This window comes from Suncus etruscus, chromosome 5 (assembly GCF_024139225.1).
Source record: "Suncus etruscus isolate mSunEtr1 chromosome 5, mSunEtr1.pri.cur, whole genome shotgun sequence".
Taxonomy (NCBI): Eukaryota; Metazoa; Chordata; class Mammalia; order Eulipotyphla; family Soricidae; genus Suncus; species Suncus etruscus.
The window spans coordinates 37,424,713-37,451,628 of record NC_064852.1 but is presented as its reverse complement, the minus strand read 5'-3'; the positions used below and the strand labels follow the sequence as shown (position 1 = coordinate 37,451,628).

Sequence of the window (26,916 nt, the reverse complement as noted above, 5' to 3'; positions counted from 1 at the left end):
GGGAGGCAAACCCAGGTATCCAAAGTCTACAGAAACCGGCTGTCCCCAGAAATTCCCGTACCTGCCGTGGAGTCTTGGGGACAGGAATGGTAACTACTGTCTTTTTTCTGGCTTCTGTGAGCCACCTCTTGCCGTCTTTCAGGACATACCCCAGGTATGTTACTTCGTTGCGGCACAACTGAGCTTTCTTGGCCGACACCCGGTACCCTAACTCACCCAATTCTTTTAGGAGTTCTCTGGTTCCTTCTTCACACGCTTCCTTGGTGGATGCTGCCAGCAGGAGGTCATCAACATACTGAAGAAGGGAGACTTGGGGGTTCCGAGCCCTGAAGGGGGCCAGGTCCCTATGGAGTGCCTCGTCGAATAGTGTGGGGGAGTTTTTAAAACCCTGGGGCAATCTAGTCCATGTCAGTTGTCCAGTGTGTCCCCCTTCCGGATCTCTCCACTCAAAAGCAAACATCAGTTGGCTGCTGGGGTGTAATTGGAGACAGAAAAAAGCGTCTTTTAAATCTAGCACTGTGTACCAAACCCGCTCCGGTGGGAGGGAACTCAGTAGATTGTAAGGGTTAGGCACAGTGGGATGCAAATCCTGGGCCCTTTTATTAACCTCCCTTAAGTCTTGTACTGGTCGGTAGTCCCCAGTGCCAGGTTTCTTCACCGGCAGCAAAGGCGTGTTCCAGGGAGATCGGCAGGGTACTAGAACTCCTTGCTGTATCAGCCTCTGGATGTGGGGACGGATGCCTTCCTTTGCTTCTTTACTCATGGGATATTGTCTCACCGAGATAGGTGAGGCATGCGCCTTCAGCTCTACCACTATCGGGGGTACTTGTTTAGCCTTGCCAATTCCTGCCTGTTCAGCCCAGACCTCAGGGAATTGGGTAAGCCATTCTGAAGCAACTACTTCTCCAGGCTTTGTTTCATGGAGGCGGTATTCCTCCTCAAGTCCGACTACCAGACAAGTCACAGGAGCTTCCCCCAAAGTTACTTCAGGTCCCTCAGGGGTAAACTGAATTTGTGCCTTTAATTTGGTCAGCAAATTTCTTCCCAGGAGGGGCGCAGGGCACTCAGGGATGACCAGGAAGGAGTGAGTTACTCGGCCCCTCCCAACGTCCAATTTTCTTTTTGTAGTCCAATGGTAGAATTTGCTGCCCGTGGCCCCCACAACCATGGTTTCTTTTGTTCCTAATTTTCCTAGGGGCCTGGTCAATACCGAATGTTCAGCTCCCGTGTCCACCAGGAAGTTGATGGGAGTCCCCTCTACTGGAAGCATTACCCTGGGCTCGGGGAGGGGGACCGAGCCCCGTCCCCCCTAATCATCGAGAGCCAGGACCTTGTTCCTCCTGAGTTGCTTTTTCGGGCACTCCCTTGCCCAGTGTCCTTTTTCTTTACAATGGGCACACTGATCTTTTTCGAGTGGACGGTCAAGTCCTTTTTCTTTACAATGGGCACACTGATCTCTATCGAATGGACGATCTTGTCCTCTCGGGGTTCTTCTTGCCCTGTCGCCCAGGTGCCCTGTCTGCCTGCTTCTTTCTTTTTCTGCTATACTATCCCCTACTACTGCAGCCAAAATTCTAGTTAAATTTCTCTCTTGTCGGCGATCACGCCGGTTCTCTCTGTCCTCTATCTCTTTCTTTTCTCTTTCCTTTTTCTCCTCCTCTGTTTCTCTCTTGTGGAACACTTTCTCTGCCTCCTTCACTAAGTCTCGCAATGAATAATCTTGAAGTCCCTCTAGCCTCTGTAGCTTACATTTTATATCTGTGGCTGACTGCCCAATAAAGGCCATTGCTATGGCCGCCTGTTGTCCCTCTGAAGCTGGATCAAAAGGAGTGTACCTCCTATAAGCTTCCATTAGGCGTTCCAGGAAAACCGAGGGCGGTTCAACTGGACCTTGGACAACCTCTCTTACCTTAGCCAGATTCGTGGGGCGTCTTGCAGCCCCTCTTAGACCAGCAATGAGAGCCCGGCGGTAGACGGTGAGGCGCTCCCTACCTTCTGCGGTATTGAAGTCCCAGGTTGGCCTGGTCAGTGGAAACCCTTCATCTATGAGGTTAGGGAGATTAGTGGGAGTCCCATCGGCCCCCGGGACGTTTTTCCTGGCTTCTAGGAGGACTCTTTCTCTTTCCTCTGTCGTGAAGAGGACCTGGAGCAGTTGTTGACAGTCGTCCCAGGTGGGCTGATGCGAAAACATGAGAGACTCGAGGAGTCCCGTCAGGGCAGAGGGATTATCTGAAAAGGTGGGGTGCATAGTCTTTCAATTATATAGATCTGCCGAGGAAAAAGGCCAGTACTGTAAAGGGGGAAGCTGGTCATCTCCTGGCGGGGGCCCCATTGCCCGAAGGGGGAGGGCAAGAGACCGTGACTCGGAGGGGCGAACAGTTTCTGGACTGCGGCCCTTCCGGCTCCGGGTTCCCCCTGCTGGTCCCGGTTCGCGTGGACCGGCCGCCGGGGGTTGCCCCACAGCGACGTGTGGCACGTTAGGTTGTGCCGGCTGGGGAGAGGATTGAGGTTGGGAGTACGGAGGGGGGGAGAAGTCAAGAAGAAGATCATTGTCTATCTCAGGGTAGAGGGGCGGGGGAGCTGAAGGTCGGGGGGGGAACAGGCAAGTTGGGCTCGGGGTCTGAGGCTACTGCCATTATAGTGGAAGTTGGCTCAGGGCGGCCAAATATCCAGGGCTTGACCCACACTGGTGGATTCTGGACGAGGTCCTGCCAGACGAGAATGTAGGGTATTTGGTCCGGGTGTCCCCCTTCAGACTGAAAAATGACCTTTCTTACTGCGGAAATAAGAGAGAGGTTAAAGACACCTTCTGGCGGCCAGCCGACTCCAAAGGTTGGCCATTCAGAGGTGCAGAAGGTCTGCCAGGGGCCCTTCCGTACCCCGACAGACAGATTGTGAGCCCTAGCTTTTACGTCAGTCCAGTGGTTAAGGGTTAGAGTCAAAGGAGTCGTCACGGTCTGTCCCATCTTAGTCCTAATTTCAAGGAAAACTGACACAGAAGTTACAATCAAGAGACAAATGACCCAGAACAAGCGCCGTTCCCGCGTTGCCCAAAGGCACTTCAAAGAGTCGGATGGCAGGGGCCTCCGCCGCCAGCCTAGTTCAATGAGGAAGCTATTCTCCTCGCGACTCTCCAGACCAGGGGGGTACACCAGGCGTCCCTGGTCGTCCCCGCTTCCTCCCGGGACGTCTCCCAGGGTGATCGGACGGTGGACACCCGGACACGTCTGTCTTTATCCACGAAACCTCAGACTTGCTGAGCGTCCGTAAAGCCGAAACTGCGATCGCGCCAAACCTCAGAGAAAAGTACAGCCAGAAGCAAACGAACCCAGACTAAGTAGACACAGACACAGACACAAGAGCTCACCTCCAAGTGGGTCTGGGGTCTCTGGGTGGTCGCAAATCTCCCGGCCGAGCCCCCAAATGAAAGAACTCCCCCGCAGGGGAAGTCCGCTCCAGGCTCAGGATATGCGCGTACCCAAAGAGACTCGAAGACCAGACTTGCTGTAATAACACGAGGGATTTTAATATCTCAGCATGCTGGAGACCGAATCTCATAACTCAGGACCGAGTAGAGAAGATTCGGCCCCCCTTTAGCATTCAGCAAAGCTTTTATAGGGTAAAAAGTCTATACATATCATGGGAACACACCTGCCAGGAAGGAGGCATTTCTCCTTATCTCCCGCCACAAAAGAAGTTATGCGTCAGAGCCCAGGAAAGAGGCATTTTGTTTTCCCTGTGTAACAGATGGGGCAGTGTTTGCCCCTGGGGTCATGTGCGTATCTTTGTCCTTCCCCTGACGGCATATGTCTAATTTAAAATGAGGGTCTTCCGCGAATTGTGGTGGTTAGTTCAAAGGAAGGGGAGTTAGGGAGTGGGGGAGTGGGAAGGTTCCCAGGGAAAGGAAGGGGAGCTAGGGAGTGGGGGAGTGGAAAGGTTCCCAGGGAAAGGAAGGGGAGCCAGGGAGTGGGGGAGTGGAGGAAAGGGAAAAGTGGAAAGGTTCCCAGTGAGCTTGAATGAAGTGTAAATTAAGGCACTTAATTAAAGTGTAAATTAGGGAAGTTAGAGTGCTTAGCCGGGAGCTTTCTTTAGGAACTTAGAGAAGCTTAGGGCTTGGCTTAATTCTCTTAGGAAGTGCAAGTTAGGGAGGGTGCCTAGTTTTTTCTTCTGTTTGCTATTTTCCAGTTCTTACTTATATTTATTATTTTCTTCACACCTTTTCAGTAACTATTCAGAGCCTCTGGCTTTTCTTTTCTTTCTTTCTTTTTTTTTTTTTTTTTTTTTTTGGTTTCTGTTGTTCAGTTTTATTAGTTCTTTGGATGTTTTAGCCCCTTAAAGACTTAGGATGTGCAAATATTTTCTCTAATTTAGTTTAAGTTTTATTGTTTGTTTTGATAAACTTCTTTTGTTATTCAGGTTTTTATTTTACTTTGACGTAGTTTGCTGTTCTAGCAATATCTGCAAACAAATATCTATGACTAAGTAGAATTTTGTATATCACTGCCATTTTTATGCATGTATTTTATAGCTTGGGTTCTTAAATCCAAATAAAAATATTACAGTAATATCCAACCACATATAAGCCTCTGAGAAAACTATTAGAAATGTATACCTATGTGTAATAACACTGTGCATGGTTTCATAAACAATGATCTCAACAAATACCTGACCAATACTGTCCTTTGTTCTTTCTGAAGTATTTTTTCAAAAGTACTTTATAAACTTTAAGGTAATATTCAATCTCACTTAAAGTGTCTTTGAGAGGCTGGAGTTACAGCATAGTGGTAGGATGTTTTCCTTGCACAATGCAGATCTGGAACAAACCTGGGTTCAATCCCCAGCACCCAAAGCCTGTCAGGAGCGATTTCTGAGCACAGAACCAGGAGTATGCCCTCAGCACCACCAGTGTGGCCCAAAAACAAAAACAAAAAGAAAAAAATAACCTTGAACAAATTGATTTTTTTTTTAATTTGGTAAAATAATCAATTAGGATATTCTAACCAGTCTCTGTGTACCTATAATTGAATAATGATGCTGTGAACACACAATACCACCTGGGAAAAAAACCTGATCAAAACTTGTTTAAACTCAATAGACACTGAAATTGGTTAACTTAGGATATAAATATATCTGTGCTTTATAATCAGATCTTAGCTTACATTTTCATCCAAATAACTAAATTATAAGAAAATACATTAAAATTTCAACATAAAATGATCTTAACATGTTAACTTTCTTAAAAAAATTTATTATAAATATTTAAGCACCATGATTAAAAGCATGTTTGTAGTTGGGTTTCAGTCATAAACAGAATACCCCTCTTCACCAGTGCAACATTTTCACCACCAATGACCCCTCCTGTCCCCAACCTTGCCTGTATTCATGACAGGCATTCTACTTCTCTTATTCTTTAACATTGTCATGCTAGCTGTTAGTGTAGTTATTTCCCGAAGAGCATTCACCACTCTTTGTGGTGAGCTTAAAATTGTGAGCCAGTCCTTCCATCCCTTAACTCTGGACCTTATTACAATAATGCCTTTCATTTTTCTTAAAACCCATAGATGAGTGAGACTATTCTGTGTCTATCTCTCTCCCTCTGACTTATTTAACTCAACAGGATAGATTCCATGTCCATCCATGTATAGGAAAATTTCATGACTCCATTTCTCCTGATGGCTGCATAATATTCCATTTTGTATATATACCACAGTTTCTTTAGCTATTCATCTGTTGAAGGGCATCTTGGTTGCTTCCAGAGTCTGGCTATTGTAAATAGTGTTGCAATGAATATAGGTGTGAGGAAGGGATTTTTGTATTGCATTTTTGTGTTCCTAGGATGTATCAGTGAGAATCCTATTCAGCATCTTTTGAACTCCAGATATAATTAAACATTAATAAACATATAATTTGTTGTATTTAAATATGTTGTAAATAGCCTCACAGTTTCTTAAAGATTAAATGGTTAAAATTAAATAAGATCTAAAACTCAGGCTTGAGTGATAGCACAGCAACAGGGTGTTTGCCTCACATGAGGCCAACCGAGGACATACCTGGGTTGTATCTTGCATATACTACATGGTCCTCTGAGCCTGCCAGGAGTGATTTGTGAGTGCAAATCTGGAGTAACTCCTGATTGCTGTAGAATTTGCCCCTCCACAAAAAAAAAAAAAAATCAACATTCTGAATTATAATTGTTAATATAAAATTACTATTTTTACACTTTTAATACATACAATAATGATTTAAGCTAGCATCTCTTAGTTTATATTATCCTTTCTTTCAAGCTACATGGAGTATTACTGTATATTTCAATAATATATAGAAACTTTAAAATATAGCCTTATGCATAGTCTAAAAGTATCTATGAAGACATGGATGCTAGGTAATTTAAAAATACACAGACTTCAAAACAAATGTAAACAAATTCTTCAATGAATAGAAAATTAAAAATTGGGGCCGGTGAGGTGGCATTAGAGGTGTCTGCCTTGCAAGCGCTATCCAAGGATGGACCGCGGTTCGAACCCTCAGCGTCCCATATGGTCCCCCCAAGCCAGGGGCAATTTCTGAGTGCTTAGCCAGGAGTAACCCCTGAGCATCAAACGGGTGTGGCTGAAAAACCAAAAAAAAAAAAAAAAAGAAAGAAAATTAAAAATTAAACTTTTAAATTTGAAAAATAAAAAGTTATGTTTTCTCATATAGACATATTCATATCATATTAAATTACATATTAAATTCATACATATTAAATATTAAAATGAAGATGACACTTCTCACTTTCTTCTAATGTTTAAATGAATATAAAGTCTAGATTATTTTCTGAAAAATAATCAGCATTATTTTCTATAAAGTAAAAAAGAGACCATGCTCAAAGGTTTATTATTCCATATTAGATTAAGAGACTTTTAAATTGCTTATAATTTATGGCAAAATTCTTATAAGTCAATAGTCCCAAAGGCATTTCTTCTTTACATTATATTTTTAAAAAATCAGATAAAATAAAGAAAGCAGCAGTGGGATTAATTTGTGTTATTGCTTTAGATTTTCTAACCATAGAAATAAAACTCATTTACAAAAAAAGGTAAATTACAAAACTAGATGCATTACAATGTCATTATCAGCTTATAAAATGTTTTATTTTGTTTTTATTTTATTCTAGTAAAATTAAAATACAATGATAAAGAAATATCTTGAAATGCAATTTAGCAGAAATTTTCAAAAATTATTTTGTAAATTGATAAATACTTTGTTATAAAAAGAGTTTGATTATCATTGATATTTAATATATATTAATATATACATACATAAAAATGTTATTTGAAAAATAGCATTGGATAATATATTTATTTTGGCTGGGGTTCAATTCTTGTCACTATATTTGTTAAGTATTTGTTTATCCATCAATTATCAGTTCATTAATTTATTAAACTCATACCTGTATAAACACTGTAAATTGCTCAAAATTCTACTTCTTAAATATATATGTGAAAAGTAGAAAAAAATTAGAGACTAGGGTTTGATCTTGCTTTTACAAGTTATTTCACTTTTTTTGTTGTTGTTGTTTTGTTTTGTTTTTTGGGCCACACCCTGTGACGCTCAGGGGTTACTCCTGGCTATGCGCTCAGAAGTTGCTCCTGGCTTCTTGGGGGACCATATGGGACACCGGGGGATCGAACCGCAGTCCGTCCTAGGCTAGCGCAGGCAAGGCAGGCACCTTACCTCCAGCGCCACCGCCCGGCCCCGTTATTTCACTTTTTAAGTATATATCTATATATATTTTTTGGGGGGTTGGTTTTTGGGCCACACCCAGCGTTGCTCAGGGGTTACTCCTGGCTGTCTGCTCAGAAATAGCTCCTGGCAGGCACGGGGGACCATATGGGACACCTAGATTTGAACCAACCACCTTTGATCCTGGATCCGCTGCTTGCAAGGCAAAATGTCACTGTGCTATCTCTCAGGGCCCTTAAGTATATTTTATTTTTAAAAATGTTTCCAAAAATAGTTAATTATTAATTTGATTTTGTTGTTATTAGTGTATATGTCCTGTGTGTTTAATTTTATCACACAGAAATAAGTAGAACATCAGAACATGACTTTTCGTTTAAGAAAATATTATTAGAAATATTAATTATGATAATTATCATTATTAGCTAGATAAATATATATATTTATTCTAAGTCCTAACTTCACTATGAAATATTTTTTCTTTTTCATTTTTTTTTTTTTTTTGGTTTTGGGCTTCTCCTATAGGAGCTCAGGGCTTATTCCAGGTTCTGCACTCAGAATTCTCTCCTGGCAGGCTTGAAGAACCTTATAGGATGCCAGGAAACAAACCCAGGAACATCCCAGGGTTGCCGCGTGCAACGCAAATGGCTTACTGCTGTGCTATCTCTCCAGCCTGATCATTTTTATTTTTGTTTATTTATTAATATTTATTAATATTCATTAATGATATATTAATAATTAATATATTAATACATCTGCAGTTTTGGGGAGTTACTTCCAATTTTAATGTTTTTGCTTTATTAATTATGATTTATAAATAATATTTTACATAAAATATGTGATATTATTTATTAAAATTATATTAGCTCACAAAATTTTTCATGTAAACATGAAAATTATGTGTATAAACATAATTAAAAAGTACAAACATTTATAATATTTATATAAAAGCAACAAGTTAGCATATTAAGCTTCCTTTATACAAAGTTCATAATGCACATATACTAGGGTTAGATTATTTACTATAATAAGTAATAATAATATAATAAGTTATTTTTTATGCTTAAGATCAAGTAAAAGTTCTTTTTAATATAGGAATAATACTTTCTGATACAAACAAAATGTTATTTGAAAATGTGGAAAATAACTCATATCTCCGCTGTCTATTGCATCGTCAGTGTTTAATGCTTTTTGACTTGGTACACATAAAAGGCTTGTAAACTTATTTTTTTCTTGACTTCTCAGTATGGAGAAATGAGTGATATCAGAAAGTTAACCCCTAAAACGTTTTTATGTTTTGTATTGTTATTTTGGGGGCGGGGGAGCAACACCTAGGGTTGTTCAAGATTTAATCAGCTTTTCATTTAGCGATCGTTCCTGGTGGGGTAAGGAATCATATAATGTGGCAGATTGATCCCAGCTTAGACAGATGCAAGGAAAGCGTCTTACCTTCAGTATTACTTTGCTGGGCCACAATCTAAATCTTATTTATACTTAGATGCACCTTAATAAATCAGATTTCTGGCCTTATTTTATCTGATATTTATCTTAGAATATTCCAACGGCGTTTTCTATATGTTCATGAACATAGCCTATGAATTTCTTTAGTGCATATATTTTTTACCTGCATCAATCTCCTAGAGATAACTTGAACTTCAACTAGCTAAATGTCATGGCATAAGTTTTCTGATCCATTTGCTTTCCTCCTTCTCAGGGGACAATATGTGCCGAGTGAATAATGGAGGCTGTAGTACTCTGTGCCTGGCTATCCCAGGAGGCCGAGTATGTGCTTGTGCAGATAATCAACTTTTGGATGAAAATGGAACAACTTGCACTGGTAAGTTTCTTTCCTTGTTACACTCATGGTACTGTTCATATCTGTCTGAAGACAGATAAACATTATTTCATTGAGTGTCATAGAACTTTTGCAACATAAGCTGAATATGGGTAATTCCAGAGAGAAGTACTTTCTGCATTGTTTTGTTCATTAGAAAATAAGAGTTCTGGGACCGGAGAGATAGCACAGCGGTAGGGCATTTGCCTTGCACATGACTGACCTAGGTCAGAACTCGGTTTGATCCCCGGCATTCCATATGGTCCCCCAAAGCTAGGAGCGATTTCTGAGCACATAGCCAGGAGTAACCCCTGAGCATCACCAAGTGTGGCCAAAAATAAACAAAAACAAACAGAGAAAATAAGAATTCCTTATTAGTCTCAATGAATATGCATAAGTTGATATTAATATAAAAAGTATATTAGTTACTCAATATTTCTGATGCTTTTATTGAATGTCTAACACTATATTAATGACAGTGATTCTAGGAGTATATATATATAAATAAATAAATAAATAAATAAATAAATACTTGGACATAAGATGCTTATGCATCTAGTAGAAATTACTGAAATTGCATTTTGAGTATCACAATATCTAATATGTATACCTGATGAGGTAATCCAAATTAAATCAAAGGAATAAGAAAAATGCAAGCATGCATGTTAACTTAAATTTTTTAAAATATGGGGCCAGAGCAGAATCACAGCATGCAGAGTTTATCCTGCATGTGGATAATCTGGGTTTGATCTCAAGCAACTTGTAAGGTCCCCTAATCTTGCCAGGTGTCATATCTCAATGCAAAGCAAGGAAGAGCCCTGAAAACTGGTAGGTATGGACCAAAAGAAAAATAAAAAATGCCTCAAAATTTAATCTTTATTTTTATATGGCTTGAAATTTCCTATATTCCTTTAAAAGTCATAAAAGAATGATATTTAATAAAAAATTGAGAAAAACAATATATAGCAACTGATATATTATATCAATTTATTTTTTTTTTGCATATTTTTTTTTATTTAAACACCTTGATTACATACATGATTGTGTTTGGGTTTCAGTCATAAAAGGAACACCACCCATCACCAGTGCAACATTCCCATCACCCAAGTCCCAAATCTCCCTCCTCCCCACCCAACCCCTGCCTGTACCCTAAACAGGCTCTACATTTCCCTCGTACATTCTCAATATTAGGACAGTTCAAAATGTAGTTATTTCTCTAACTAAACTCATCACTCTTTGTGGTGAGCTTCCTGAGGTGAGCTGGAACTTCCAACTCTTTTCTCTTTTGTGTCTGAAAATTATTATTACAAGGGTGTCTTTCATTTTTCTTAAAACCCATAGATGAGTGAGACCATTCTGCGTTTTTCTCTCTCTCTCTGACTTATTTCACTCAGCATAATAGATTCCATGTACATCCATGTATAGGAAAATTTCATGACTTCATCTCTCTGACAGCTGCATAATATTCCATTGTGTATATGTACCACAGTTTCTTTAGCCATTCGTCTGTTGAAGGGCATCTTGGTTGTTTCCAGAGTCTTGCTATGGTAAATAGAGCTGCAATGAATATAGGTGTAAGGAAGGGGTTTTTGTATTGTATTTTTGTGTTCCTAGGGTATATTCCTAGGAGTGGTATAGCTGGATCGTATGGGAGCTCGATTTCCAGTTTTTGGAGGAATCTCCATATCGCTTTCCATAAAGGTTGAACTAGACAGCATTCCCACCAGCAGTGGATAAGAGTTCCTTTCTCTCCACATCCCCGCCAACACTGTTTATTCTCATTCTTTGTGATGTGTGCCATTGTCTGGGGTGTGAGGTGGTATCTCATCGTTGTTTTGATTTGCATCTCCCTGATGATTAGTGATGTGGAACATTTTTTCATGTGTCTTTTGGCCATGTGTATTTCTTCTTTGTCAAAGTGTCTGTTCATTTCTTCTCCCCATTTTTTGATGGGGTTAGATGTTTTTTTCTTGTAGAGTTCTGTCAGTGCCTTGTATATTTTGGAGATTAGCCCCTTATCTGATGGGTATTGGGTGAATAGTTTCTCCCATTCAGTGGGTGGCTCTTATATCCTGGGCACTATTTCCTTTGAGGTGCAGAAGCTTCTCAGCTTAATATATTCCCATCTGTTAATCTCTGCTTTCACTTGCTTGGAGAGTGCAGTTTCCTCCTTGAAGATGCCTGTAATGTCCTGGAGTGTTTTGCCTATGTGCTGTTCTATATATCTTATGGTTTTGGGGCTGATATCGAGGTCTTTAATCCATTTGGATTTTACCTTTGTACATGATGTTAGCTGGGGGTCTAAGTTTAATTTTTTGCAAGTGGCTATCCAATTGTGCCAACACCACTTGTTGAAGAGGCTTTCCCTGCTCCATTTAGGATTTCCTGCTCCTTTATCAAAAATTAGATGGTTGTATCTCTGGGGAACATTTTCTGAGTATTCAAGCCTATTCCACTGATCTGAGGACCTATACTTATTCCAATACCATGCTGTTTTGATAACTGTTGCTTTGTAGTACAGTTTAAAGTTGGGGAAAGTAATTCCTCCCATATTCTTTTTCCCAATGATTGCTTTAGCTATTCGAGGGTGTTTATTGTTCCAAATGAATTTCAAAAGTGTCTGATCCACTTCTTTGAAGAATGTCATGGGTATCTTTAGAGGGATGGCATTAAATCTGTATAATGCCTTGGGGAGTATTGACATTTTGATGATGTTAATCCTGCCAATCCATGAGCAGGGTATGCGTTTCCATTTCCGTGTGTCCTCTCTTATTTCTTGGAGCAGAGTTTTATAGTTTTCTTTGTATAGGTCCTTCACATATTTAGTCAAGTTGATTCCAAGATATTTGAGTTTTTGTGGCACTATTGTGAATGGGGTTGTTTTCTTAATGTCCATTTCATCCTTATTACTATTGGTATATAGAAAGGCCATTGATTTTTGTGTGTTAATTTTGTAGCCTGCCACCTTGCTATATGAGTCTATTGTTTCTAGAAGCTTTTTGATAGAGTCTTTAGGGTTTTCTAAATAGAGTATCATGTCATCTGCAAACAGTGAGAGATTGACTTCTTCCTTTCCTATCTGGATTCCCTTGATATCCTTTTCTTGCCTGATCGCTATAGCAAGTACTTCCAGTGCTATGTTGAATAGGAGTGGTGAGAGAGGACAGCCTTGTCTTGTGCCAGAATTTAGAGGGAAGGCTTTCAGTTTTTCTCCATTGAGGATAATATTTGCCACTGGCTTGTGGTAGATGGCCTTCACTATATTGAGAAAGGTTCCCTCCATTCCCATCTTGCTGAGAGTTTTGATCAAGAATGGGTGTTGGACCTTATCAAATGCTTTCTCTGCATCTATTGATATGATCATGTGGTTTTTATTTTTCTTGTTATTGATGTTGTGTATTATGTTGATAGATTTACGGATGTTAAACCAGCCTTGCATTCCTGGGATGAAACCTATTTGATCGTAGTGGATGATCTTTTTAATGAGGCATTGAATCCTATTTGCCAGGATTTTGTTGAGGATCTTTGCATCTGCATTCATCAGTGATATTGGTCTGTAATTTTCTTTTTTGGTAGCGTCACTGTCTGGTTTAGGTATCAAGGTGATGTTGGCTTCATAAAAGCTATTTGGAAGTGTTTCTGTTTGTTCAATTTCATGAAAGAGTCTTGCCAAGATTGGCAGTAGTTCCTCTTGGAAAGTTTGATAGAATTCATTAGTGAATCCATCTGGACCTGGGCTTTTGTTTTTCGGCAGACATTTGATTACTGTTTTAATTTCATCAATGGTGATGGGGGTGTTTAGATATGCTACATCCTCTTCCTTCAACCGTGGAAGATTATAAGAGTCCAAGAATTTATCCATTTCTTCCAGGTTCTCATTTTTAGTGGCGTAGAGTTTTTCAAAGTAGTTTCTGATTACCCTTTGAATCTCTGTCATATCAGTAGTGATCTCTCCTTTTTCATTCCTGATACGAGTTATCAAGTTTCTCTCTCTCTCTTTCTTTGTTAGGTTTGCCAGTGGTCTATCAATCTTGTTTATTTTTTCAAAGAACCAACTTTTGCTTTCGTTGATCTTTCGGATTGTTTTTTGAGTTTCCACTTCGTTGATTTCTGCTCTCAGCTTTGTTATTTCCTTCTGTCTTCCTATTCTTGGGTCCTTTTGTTGAGCATTTTCTAGTTCTATTAGCTGTGTCATTAAGCTACTCAGGTAAGCTCCTTCTTCCTTCCTGATGTGTGCTTGCAAAGCTATAAATTTTCCTCTCAGTACTGCTTTTGCTGTGTCCCATAAGTTCTGAGAGTTTGTGTCTTTATTGTCATTTGTTTCCAGGAACCTTTTTATTTCCTCCTTGATTTCATCTCGGACCCACTGGTTATTGAGCATGAGGCTGTTTAACTTCCAGGTGTTAAAGTGTTTCTTCTGAGTCCCTTTAGAATTCACAAATAATTTCAGAGCCTTGTGGTCAGCGAAGTTAGTCTGCAAAATTTCTATCCTCCTGATCTTATGGAGGTATGTTTTATGTGCCAGCATGTAGTCTATCCTGGAGAATGTCCCATGTACATTGGAGAAGAATGTGTATCCAGGTTTCTGGGGATGGAGTGTCCTATATATATCCACTAGGCCTCTTTCTTCCATTTCTCTCCTCAGGTCTAGTATATTCTTGTTGGGTTTCAGTCTGGTTGACCTGTCCAGTGTTGACAAAGCCGTGTTAAGGTCCCCCACAATTATTGTGTTGTTGTTGATATTATTTTTCAGATTTGTCAACAGTTGTATTAAATATTTTGCTGGCCCCTCATTCGGTGCATATATGTTTAGGAGAGTGAATTCTTCCTGCTCTACGTACCCCTTGATTAATATAAAATGTCCATCTTTGTCCCTTACAACCTTCCTGAGTATAAAGTTTGCATTATCTGATATTAGTATGGCCACTCCAGCTTTTTTATGGGTGTTGTTTGCTTGGATAATTTTTCTCCAGCCTTTTATTTTGAGTCTATGTTTGTTCTGACTATTCAGGTGCGTTTCTTGTAGGCAGCAGAAGGTTGGATTGAGTTTTTTGATCCATTTAGCCACTCTGTGTCTCTTAACTGGTGCATTTAGTCCATTGACGTTGAGAGAAAGAATTGTCCTGGGATTTAACGCCATCTTTATTTCAAAATTTGGTGTGTCTTTTGGGTAGTCTTGTCTTAGATTAGGTCTTTCAGTTTTTCTCTTAAGACTGGTTTTGTGTCTGTGAAGTTTCTGAGCTGTTTTTTGTCTGTGAAACCATGTATTCTTCCATCAAACCGGAAAGTGAGTTTTGCTGGGTATAGTATTCTGGGTGAAGCATTCATTTCATTCAGTCTTGTCACAATATCCCACCACTGCTTTCTGGCATTGAGTGTTTCTGGTGACAGGTCTGCTGTAAATCTCAGGGAAGCTTGCTTGAACATGATTTCCCCTTTTGATCTTGCTGTTTTCAGAATTCTGTCTCTATCTGTGGGATTTGTCATTGTGACTAGGATGTGTCTTGGGGTGGTTTTTCTGGGGTCTCTTTTGGTTGGTACTCTTCGGGCATGCAGGATTTGATCACATATATTCTTTAGCTCTGGAAGTTTCTCTTTAATGATGTTCTTGACCATTGATTCTTCCTGGAAATTTTCTTCCTGGGTCTCTGGGACTCCAATGATTCTTAAGTTGTTTCTGTTGATCTTATCATAGACTTCTATTTTCGTCTGTTCCCATTCTTTGACTAATTTTTCCATTGTCTGCTCATTTGCTTTAAGTTTTTTGTCCAATCTCTCCTGCTGTATGGAATTGTTATGTATCTCATCTTTCACAGCACCAAGTCTATTCTCAGCTTCTGATACCCTGTCCCAGAGCTTATCCATTTTGTCATTCACTTCGTTTACTGACTTTTTCAGTCCTGTTAGTTGACATGTTATTTCAGTTTGGAGTTTTGTCATTTCTGCCTTCATATTTTCTTGGTTCTTATTTGTGTTCTGTTCAACTCGATCCATGGTTTCTTGGAGTCTGTTGAGCACCTTCCATATTGCTAGTCTAAAGTCCTTATCTGAGAGGTTGATTAGTTGTTCAGTCATTATCTGGTCCTCAGAATTGTCATCTTCATTCTCTATGTCTGATGCTGGCCTGCGTTGTTTCCCCATTGTCACACTTGTATTGTGGGTTTTTCTACGTGTTGTGGTGGTATTCATTGTCTATATGATGTAGGCAGCACACTCCTCTGGCTCCTCCCTTTCTGGATGGGCTGACTTGCCTCTAAGGGAGGGGAGTCCTCCGTGGATGAAGCCTCACACTGGGTCAAATCTTAGGCCCGAGCATGCAACAGAGAAGACAGTCCAGAGAGAAATGTTTGCTTCTGTGATATAGCGCCGTCTTAGTGTGATTTTTCCTTCTTGTTGCAATGGAGTTCTTTCCTTAGAAAGAGTGCACGGCCGCGTAGCGAAGCGGAGCGGCCGTGCTCCTCTGAGCCTCTTTTTGCCCCACTCGCAAGAGTTTCACGCAAGAGGACAGTAGACAGACATAGACAGGTCACACTCACAGTCTTTCACAGTTGAGCCCCACTGGGCCGGTGTACTTTCGCGGATTTTCCCCGCCTGGTGTCACACACAGGGAGCCGGCTTTTGCCCAGATAGCATTGTTATCTCTTCCCGAATGTAGTTTCTTTGGAGTTAGCTTCCCAGGGCTCTGAGGAGAGCTTCCAGAGTTCAGGAAAGACAGAGAAGGGTAGGACAGGGCTCCCTTCCGGTGCTCAGTTCCTCAGAAGAAGCACAGCCCGGTGGAGATTCTGCAGGTAGAGCAGTCAGCACTCTGCCTGGAAACCCCCACCTGCAGCCATTTCTCACTCACTCACTGGCTCGCTGGGTAGCTCCCGAATGTAGTTTCTTTGGGGTTCACTTCCCAGGGCTCTGAGGAGAGCTTCCAGAGTTCAGGAAAGACAGAGAAGGGTAGGACAGGGCTCCCTTCCGGTGCTCAGTTCCTCAGAAGAAGCACAGCCCGGTGGAGATTCTGCAGGTAGAGCAGTCAGCACTCTGCCTGGAAACCCCCACCTGCAGCCATTTCTCACTCACTCACTGGCTCGCTGGGTAGCTCCCGAATGTAGTTTCTTTGGGGTTCGCTTCCCAGGGCTCTGAGGAGAGCTTCCAGAGTTCAGGAAAGACAGAGAAGGGTAGGACAGGGCTCCCTTCCGGTGCTCAGTTCCTCAGAAGAAGCACAGCCCGGTGGAGATTCTGCAGGTAGAGCAGTCAGCACTCTGCCTGGAAACCCCCACCTGCAGCCATTTCTCACTCACTCACTGGCTCGCTGGGTAGCTCCCGAATGTAGTTTCTTTGGGGTTCGCTTCCCAGGGCTCTGAGGAGAGCTTCCAGAGTTCAGGAAAGACAGAGAAGGGTAGGACAGGGCTCCCTTCCGGTGCTCAGTTCCTCAGAAGAAGCACAGCCCGGTGGAGATTCTGCAGGTAGAGCAGTCAGCACTCTGCCTGGAAACCCCCACCTGCAGCCATTTCTCCATATCAATTTATTATATCTCAAAATATTTACTTAAATTGCGACCACCCAAATCTGCCCGCAGGGGCGGGGGTCGCCAGTTATTCGTGGGTCACGAAGAGGACTTAACCTGTAAAAGAATTGGGGAGAGGAACAGACAGGACTCAAGACAAGAATCTGATCAAGAGTCGTTTATTGCAAAGTTCACAGAGCTTATATATCAAGCCACAAAGAGACAGGGGAGTGGGCCTGCCGAAAGAAATGTGTAACATGAAGGCATTTACCTTTAAAACATTTACAATTACTCAATGTTCTTATTAAACATAAAGTTAAACCTAGATCTTTACTTATGCTTGAAAGGTCAACAGGAACAAGACTGGCAACATAGTTTAACAAACCTCCTCAGGCATCCTGTTAGGTAGCACAATTTGTGCTAACTTTTTCTTCATTTACTCATTTCGTAAGCCCCAGGGCGGGAGGCCTAGAAGGCAGCTATACCAGGAAGTTCTGCAAAGCAGCAGCAGAAGCAGCCCAAGGGTGTGATATTAAATTATCCCAGTTTCTGTTAATCAGTGGTGAATATTTTAAAAGGATAATGCTTGTTTGCAGATGATAAAATTAAAACACTGGAGGACTAATGTAAACATCTTGTTCAAACGGACAACTATTCTCAGAGTACCACCTAGCTTCCCAAAATTGATTATATCTTTGAATATTGCTGTCTTATAAATTAGTTACATACCTTGTCTAACGCTGAAATTTGAGCTTATAAACAAAGTAAAAAAATGTTGTAGCCATTGAGATAGCATTATCCTATTTTGGAACATTCTTACTGAAAAATATCAAATCAATAGTAGCAAATGGTATATGTGAGGTAGAGAGGAGAAGTGGGGAGGATGACATTCAGTCCATAGTTCACGGTTTATCTAACAAATAAATAGGAACACAAGATAGTCCTTAGTGTTAAAGTGCCAGTATAGCATCTGAGTGATAGTACAGTGGGTTGGGGTTTGGTATATGCCTTGCAGGTATCTAACTCAGGTTTGATTACCAGGTTTAGTCCCCTGAATCCCATTAGTTGTGACAATGGATGAAGATCCAGTAATCCCCTCAGCATCATCACATGTGGCCCCAAACTTAAAACAAAACAACACAAACACAAAAGTGCCAGTAACTTTACATACACAGTATATCCCAGGCTCAAGACCTGGGAAGTATATTTCAGAGCCTCCTTTATTTTGAACCAAAGTGGGTTTAAAAAGAGGTGTCAGGGTATCCAAAGACGTGTCAGCTAGGGTATTGCATGATCAGGAACTATTTTGGTAGGCCTGAATGAGCAGATGCAGAATTTTAATTACAAAACTGATTGTGATCAGTCTTGAACCAGGGGCTGATTGTGATCTCAGTTTCTCTGTTTGTGACAGTGTAAATGGAGAAGGGGTGTGTATGCCCCAGTACTGCAAACTGAGATATCTTGACCTGCTATCCAGCATGCTTTCCATTGTACTTGTTTCTTATATTACATTACATTATAACAGCCATAAAATAATTGACAGAGATGTTTATGTACCAATTATACATATCTAATAAAAATATTAGCATACTGGTTAATGAAGAATGACTTCTAATGCAATGATGTGAGCCATAACTCAAGAATGAAAGTATACTGGATTTTTCTGTCCTTGTGAATTTTAGTGTCATAGTTAATTCCTCTTACAAATGAGAGTTCTGTGATTGCACAGCAACTTATAATGTAATACCCTACACAAGCATATGTAGAATTAATTGGCCAGTTATTACTTGATTTGCCTTTATTTACCCCCAAGCTATCAGAGAGATATTAGTACATACAACTTTAATAAATGGGAGTGAACATAGTTTCAAAACTATATGTTAGTACCTTCTCTAAATATAATTACTATCTTAAAAATAGTATAATAAAATTTCTCTTAATGAAAAAAGGGAATTGGGTCCTCTTTAAATAGTAAGGCATTTACCTTGCAGGTAGCATACCCGGGACAGACCCGAATTTGATCCCTGGAATCCATATGGTCTGCTGAGCCTACCAGGAGTGATTTCTGAGTGAAGAATTAAGAGTAACCCCTGAGCACCACCAAGTGTGTACCCCCCAAAAAATTAAACAGGATTAATTTAAATGCATTTTAGTGGTATGAAAAAAGACTCAACATTAAAAAGATGCCCTTCTCCTATGAAAGCTCTTAAACTGGAAAAATCTTGGTCATATGAAAATAGTATGACATAATTATATGTCACTGATATCTATGACTTTCTTTAACCTCTAGAATGCCAGATATATTTCTCTATTCAAAATAGTACTCCAGTATGGCTGAGCCATTTATCTGTTTGGCTGTGACAGGCTTTAATGTTCTAGGATATATACACCATAATGTGTAATAAAAAGTTTAGGGCTGTAAAAAATTTAGAAACCTTAGCTGGATGAATATTTATAGTCCTCTGTGTATAGGTAATCATATAAGATACTGTACCACTTAGGTTGGTTGGTCAGTAAGACGACTCTATCTAATTAAAGGTTATTCTACTATGATCTAAAAGAAAATTCAAAATCCTTAGCAATCTTTTCTCACACTACCTATTTTTGTAAGGAAATCTAGGTAAAAGTATCTGAGAAAATATAACTTACAGTTTTCTTTTAGGTTCTTATCAGAAAAAGTCATAGTAAGAAATTTTGTGATCCTCAAATGCAAAAACAACCAAAAATACTCATTAAACAAATAAATATGTTCTAGTTTAAGACATCTGGGTGACAAGAAAATTATCTTTATGTGCTTGGAAATAATGTTATGATTATTTTATAATGATGGTATATACATGGCAGACCCTACTTGTGGATAGACACATAGAAGTCTTATTTTAAAAGAACTCTAGTATTATGAGTGCTGGAAATAATAAAAGCCTATTCTCTAAAAGGAAACTATTTTTGGCTATTATCTAGTGTTATTAAAAAATTCCTTGTATTATAGAATGTAGCATTATCTTTGTCTTTCAAGGTTATTATACAAATACCCTTGAAAATAATTTCAGAACAAAGGTTTACCAGATAAATATAAATGTCAGAGAAAATACAAACTTCTTATTAGATAATTATTTAAGAGAATTCCTAATAAATATATAAAATATTTTAAATGTTCTCTTATTTTATCTTTTCAGATATAAAAATACTAAACTACTTTTACAAATAATATTGGTATATGTTGATAAAATTGAAAGAGAATAATACTCAGTAAGCATAAAAGTGATATGATTTTCTCAGGAGGTTAGCATTATTGTTTTAATTGACTATGAATAGCCAACCATGAAGAGTTAAATTAGATGTTTTCACCATAGGTTTTTGAATATTTTTTAATTTTTTATTATTAAAAATACAAATATACAGCTATCTCTGTGAAATAATATTTAAAATATAAATGAAAATTTGTTTCTTTACATTATATGAATTTCTTTGGGTAGATTTTTATAAACTTTATTAAAAAACAACTATTATCTCACTATTATGTATTTATGATTGCTCCTTTAAAATTTGGGTTGTGACATTTGACCAAATGATCATTAATGGACCAACAGTTTTTAATTTATAAATTCTCAGAAGAGAAAATGTCAAAGTTTTGTATGTTTTGTTTTTTTAATCCTCAAGCTCAAAGCATACAATAAACCTATTTTTCGTTTTAAATCAACCACAGAAAGGCCTTAGAGACTCTTAAAGCTAAGTTTTACTTGTAAGAGATTTGCTACTACATTCCAAATCAGGTTTGGGTCTGATTGGAATGTTATTTTTATATGCCAAAATGCTGTTAATAATATTGATATTGTAGAATCAAATCATATTTGTTTTCATTAAGTTCCTATTTTGAAGCTAGTTATGTAAAGATTTAAAGTAAGGTATACTACCCTCAAATGTCTTAGAATACAAAGGAGCATATTTGAACATAAATTAAGATAAATTATAGAAAAGTTTAGCAAACTTGTCTCATCAAGATGGTCTATGTACAGCTGACTTCCACTTCATGGTAATTCTCATTCTCATGACCAATTGCTATTATAAAAAGCTATGAATAAATGATTCAATGAGTACCCTATTTTTTATCCTTAGATTATTTGTTGTCTCCTATTAAGTATTATTTTTATATATACATTATAAAATATACTTTCAAGTTCTCTTCAGAATGTTATGATTAGGGAAATTATTGTTCTGCATTTTCATATTGGTTAAATTATGTCAAGACAAAAATTAATATCAGTTCTCAGAACACAGCATCCATGAGAAAGGGGACAGAAAAAAACACAGGATTGCTTTTGTTCTTCTTTAATGCTAGTCACTATACTCATTATTTTCAGCTTGAACCTTAAGTAAGTAGCTGAGTGATTGGGCAGTTTTATTTTACAGCCACGCAAAACCACATGCTGTGATACTCTCTGAAGCAGATCCTCTGCAGTTACGGTTCAGGACTCATTTTTCTTCTATTCTGCAGCAAAAAGAAATATGAATTTGGGGAGTACTACACATGCTTTCTCACTGGTTACACGTTTCCTCAGTATTCCTAGTTTTAATAAGCAGAACATATATATGCAATATATACATACATACATAAATATATATAAATGCAACATATATACAGATATGTCTGTTTTTCTGTTTCTCAATCCAGCCATTAAGGAAAGGAAAGTTCAAAACCATTAACAACAGAAAATCATGATTGGGGGTGCAGTCAGAGGTAGAATATACCTCTCAATTATGCATTCCCTAGGTTATATCATAGATTCGTCCATACACAAACTACACACACACATTCAAACCATCTTTCAATCCATGAAACAATAAATCACTTCACTGACCAGAATAATATATTTTATTGTCCTCCTATGCATATGAATATAGTTAAAACTTGTAGCACTTGGATTATCTGAATAAATTTCAGTAATCTAAATTTATTGATTAGGAAATTTGGAATATGTATAGAAAAGTTAACTTAAAGAAATCCATGTAAATGAGAATTTTGATTAACTTAATACTTTCATTTTTACTTAACTATATCAGTAATTTTACTACCACATGACCTGCAAAGAAATATGACTTTCAATGATATTTATATGAGTAATAGTTTTCTTGTTTTTTTGTTTTAATACCATATCAAAATTAAAAATAATAAAAAATAAACCTACAAGCCAAATATGAAGATGGCATATTGTCAATACTAAAATTATTGTTTTTGGTGACAGTAATTTAAAATAAACATCAAATTTTATTTAAATAATTATAAGAAATAATTAGAAATATAATATTGTTTGATAATTTTAAGATGTTTTGTATTTCCTTTTTTGTGGAACTGTTTTTTTGGGGGGATCATACTCAGAGATGTTTAAAGGATAATATTGGATGCTACAGATCAATACTGGATACTCTACATCATAAGCAACACCCTACTCTCATTCTATCACTCTAACCTCTATACTGCTTCATATTTTCTATAAACTTATAGAAATCAGTATTTTCTTCAAATATAATTTATATTTTAATGAACTAGCTATATCTAGTTTTGTTCACTTTCCTTGAACTTTTTCAAACGCAGTTAATCCTGAAGAAGTTTTACCTCACACATGTAAAGATGGAGAATATCGCTGCAGAAACAAAAGATGTATACAGGCTCGCTGGAAATGTGATGGGGATGATGACTGCCTAGATGGAAGTGATGAGGACTCAGTAAATTGTTGTAAGTTTTTTTCAAATTCTTTTATAATACTTTTGAAGTTTTAATTTAAATATATGCTCAATTTTCCTAATTCTTCTGAGTAGAAAATGCAAATTGGATTTTCATTTTTGCAGTTTTTTAAACTTTTATTTATTTATATATTTATTTAGTTAGTTAGTTTTGTTTTGGGGGGCCACACCTGGCACGGTAAGAATTTACTCCTGGCTCTGCATTCAGAAGTCGCTCCTGGCAGGTTCAGGGGACCATATAGAACCCGGGTTTGTCCAGGGTCTTCCAGTGCCAGGCATACACCTACCACTATGCTATCACTTACACCCCGTCTTTTAGTTATTTATTTGCGCATTATTTATCCACTTGCTTCCCTAACTCTAGAATTATCATTTTGATATTTTTCAAAATTTATCTCCTGAACTTTTTTTTGTTGGCTTTTTGGGAACCACATCTAGCAGCGCTTAGGTGTTACCCCTGGCTCTGCACTCAGAAATCGCTCCTGTTGGGCTCTGGGGACCAGATGGGATGCCAAGAATCAAACCCGGGTCTGTCCTTCATCAGCCGCGTGCAAGGCAAAAACGCCCTATTACTGTGCTATATCTCCAGCCCCGCTCTCCTGAAGTATTTTGTATTGTTCAGCAACCTAACACCAATGTCCTTTGAATCTCTGAATTTAAAGATGTACAAAATCAATTTAAACCTCCTAAGGAAAAAAAAAAATTCTTACAAATGGTCCTGATCCACTCTTCACTCTTTAGAAACAGAGGACTAAAGAAGTCTAGGAAAATTCATGAATTGGAAGTACGTTATGTATGTTCTAACTTCGCTGTCTCAACAGATGATAGGTGAAAAAAAATGTGGTATTTATTTTACAGGAAAAACATAGGGTACATTCAGATCAAAATTAAAAGTTTGATTTTTGGGGCAGGAACGATAGCATAGAAATAGGGTGTTTGCTTTGCACGCCATCGACCCCAGACACACCCAGATTCAATAAGTGGCATCCCATATGTTGCCCTAAGCCTGCAAGAAGAGATTTCTGAGTTCACAGCCAGGAGTAACTCCTGCGAGCTGCCAGGTGTGGCCACAAAACAGAAAAAAAATTAAAAATAAAGTCTGATTCTTCTCTTTGACTTTATATAGCTTTATATCACTCGCAGGAAAAGACTTTTTTTTAAGTTTCTGGTAGGGAATATGGAAATGCCCCATTTATGGAAAGGAGATATCTTAAGAAACATAAAAATAGTCATTTGGTAATAGATATTATTAGAGTTAGTTAATAGATAAAAGTAAAAATGTGTGTCTTTTTTAGCATATGAACCATTGTTTTCTCTTTTATATGAATATTATTTTGAAAACACTTTTTATTCTCTAGTGATGACATTTTCCATGTTAAAATAATTGAACTAATTAAGAACTATTTTACAGTCAGACATTTCTTTAACTTTAAGTAAAGAAAAACAAATTGTTTTGTTTAGAATAGGAAAAATAATATTTGGATATGTATCATTAAATTAATAATATATATCATTATTAGATTTTAATATATATTGACTTGATTAATTACTCTATTTCTTCTAACTAGCAATCTTTATTCGTGGTTTTAATGAATGCTTTTTATAATAAGCTTCCTCTGTAATCACAAAAGACAGTAATAGAACAAAAAATTCATCATAATATTCAGTCATCATTCTTTAGGTTTATATTGTGCGATTTTGTTTGATTTTGTTTGGGGGCCACACCCCATGGTTCCAGGGGTTACTACTGGCTCTGCACTCAGAAGTCACTTCTGGCAGGGTAGGAGGACTATATGGGATGCAGGATATTAAACCCATGTGGCCATACGCAAGGCATAAACCTACCCACTTTGCTATAACTCCAGCCCCAATGCTATTAGCTTCGCAAAGCTTAAAGATATTTATTTCCCATACTCATCTAGTTACCTTGTACTTATATAAAACTTTTAGTATGAAATTCCTTGTTGGGAGCTGGAGCACAGCTGGTAACTAATATATCTATCACGTGGATGATTAATTTTGATATCACTATATCGGCTCAATTTTCTGTTGCCAAAAAAGCTTTTATACTAGTTTTATTTAGTAATTTTTTTGCTATCATTTCAACCATTATTCCTCTCTTAAATAGAAGCCACTTTCTACACAGCTTCCAATGTAGTATTCATAGACTAAACCTATTTTACTACAACAAATACATAAAGAATAGGTAAATACTAAAACCTTTTGGTAAACATATAAAGTACTTCATTTTTATATCCTGTATTTCCATTTTTCTCATCTATTATTCATCTACATATATTTTGCCCTTGAACTGGAAGTATAAATATATCACTAAAACGTGTCCCTTTTTTCTCTTTTAAGTCACGCTTTTTAGTTTTTAGAATTCACTGTAGTTTATAGTTACTTCCCTAGGGAAGTCTTTTGTAAATAACAACAAAATTGTCTTTCGGTAGAGGCCAGTGGAGTTAAAGATGCTATGTTCTTTTTATTTTCTTTATGGTTAATTCCAAATCAAAGAACAATTATATTCTTATTATTATGAAACAGTAAATATTCCTGGCTACTTTCTGGCATAAAACTGTTTTCTCTATATTCTCCAGTAACTTTTAAAAATGGTTCTTTTGGTTTATGGATCATAGCATGGCTATGTTCTGGGTTTACTTCTAACTCTGCACTCAGGTGGTACTCAGGGGACTATATATATGTTGTCAAGATTGAATATAATTGGACTGCATGAAAGGCTACCTTGTGTAGTGCCTTAACATATGTGTTATATCTAGACATACTACAGTAGCTTTGAGCAATTATATTACTAAAGTGTCACTCTTTATATTCTAAAACTATATAATTTAATTTAGTAGATTATTTCAGATGAAGTACTCATAAATATTAATCTTTATTCTATTACTATTCTACTTTTCTGCCCTTGAACTTCTCCATCCATATCTGAAGACTATGAGAAGTATTTGCAATTCCTTTTTGAATTCCCATTTATATTAATAATTAAAAATATAAACTACCATGATAAAGTTTCATAGATATTTTATGTATAATCTTGAAACATAAAAATGTTGTTCCTCTTAAATGGCTTTTATTCTCATATGTAGCTATTTTGCTAAAGTTCCAAAAATAAAATTACTAACCAACCTGAAATATCAAAAAACAAAATTCCCCCAGTTTTATATGCATAAAATATCCTTTCAAAAACAAGATAAAACCACTTTACCATTAACATTACTTTTAAGAAATGTTATAAAACAGTATTATATAAAATGGCAAAAATGCATAATTTTTTCTATGAAATAGCATGATAAAATAACTAATTTTATGTACTTAAACTATTACCATAGTTTATTTAATTCATTGAAAGGTAACTGCCTTGCACAAAAAATTACTTCATAAAGAATATAAAAGTTTTGCTGCACAAACTGTAAAGCATGAAATTTAGTTTTCAGATAGCAGAAAAGATATCAACCAAAGATAAAGTTTAAGATGGGCCTTTGTTGGTAACAAAATTGAAGGTTAAATCCTTAACTGTGAAAAACTATTCAGCTGAGAACTGAATTTGACACATCTTTTTTTTAATTGTTAAATTATCTTTATTTAAACACCGTGATTACAAATATGATTGTCGTTGTTTGATTCCAGCCATGTAAAGAACACCCCCCCTTCAGCAGTGCAAGATTCCCACCACCAATTTCCCAGATTTCCCTCCTCCTCACCTCACCCATACATGTACTCTAGACAGGCTTTCTACTTCCCTCATTCATTAACATTGTTATGATAGTTCTCAGTGTAGTTATTTCTCTAACTGCACTCATCACTCTATGTGGTGAGCTTCATGTCATGAGCTGCACCTACCAGCCCTCATCTCTCTTGAATTTGACACATCTTAAGATTGTCTATTTACTTTTTTTGTATGGTGGAAAACTTATGATACTATTTTTATCTTTAAAATTCTAAATAACAGTATAGCTGTCATCTTTAAGCAACAATTTTATATATATAATGTACATATATATATAAATATATATTTCCTTCTAAGAAACTAATTAAACAAAGAAAAATTCATTTAGGGCTATCTAATATTTTAAACATTTTTGGAGTGCATTTCTTTTTTTTTTTT

General features: G+C 37.6%; 1 protein-coding gene across 1 annotated transcript in view; it reads left to right on the top strand.

Annotated features, from left to right (window-relative positions):
- The window catches only part of LRP1B (LDL receptor related protein 1B), a 1,191,264-nt gene that overhangs the window by 482,138 nt on the left and 682,210 nt on the right, over positions 1-26,916 (top strand). Inside the window, 2 exon segments of the mRNA XM_049772845.1 lie at positions 9,437-9,559; positions 22,642-22,782. Of these exon segments, the coding sequence (XP_049628802.1) occupies positions 9,437-9,559; positions 22,642-22,782 (264 nt within the window).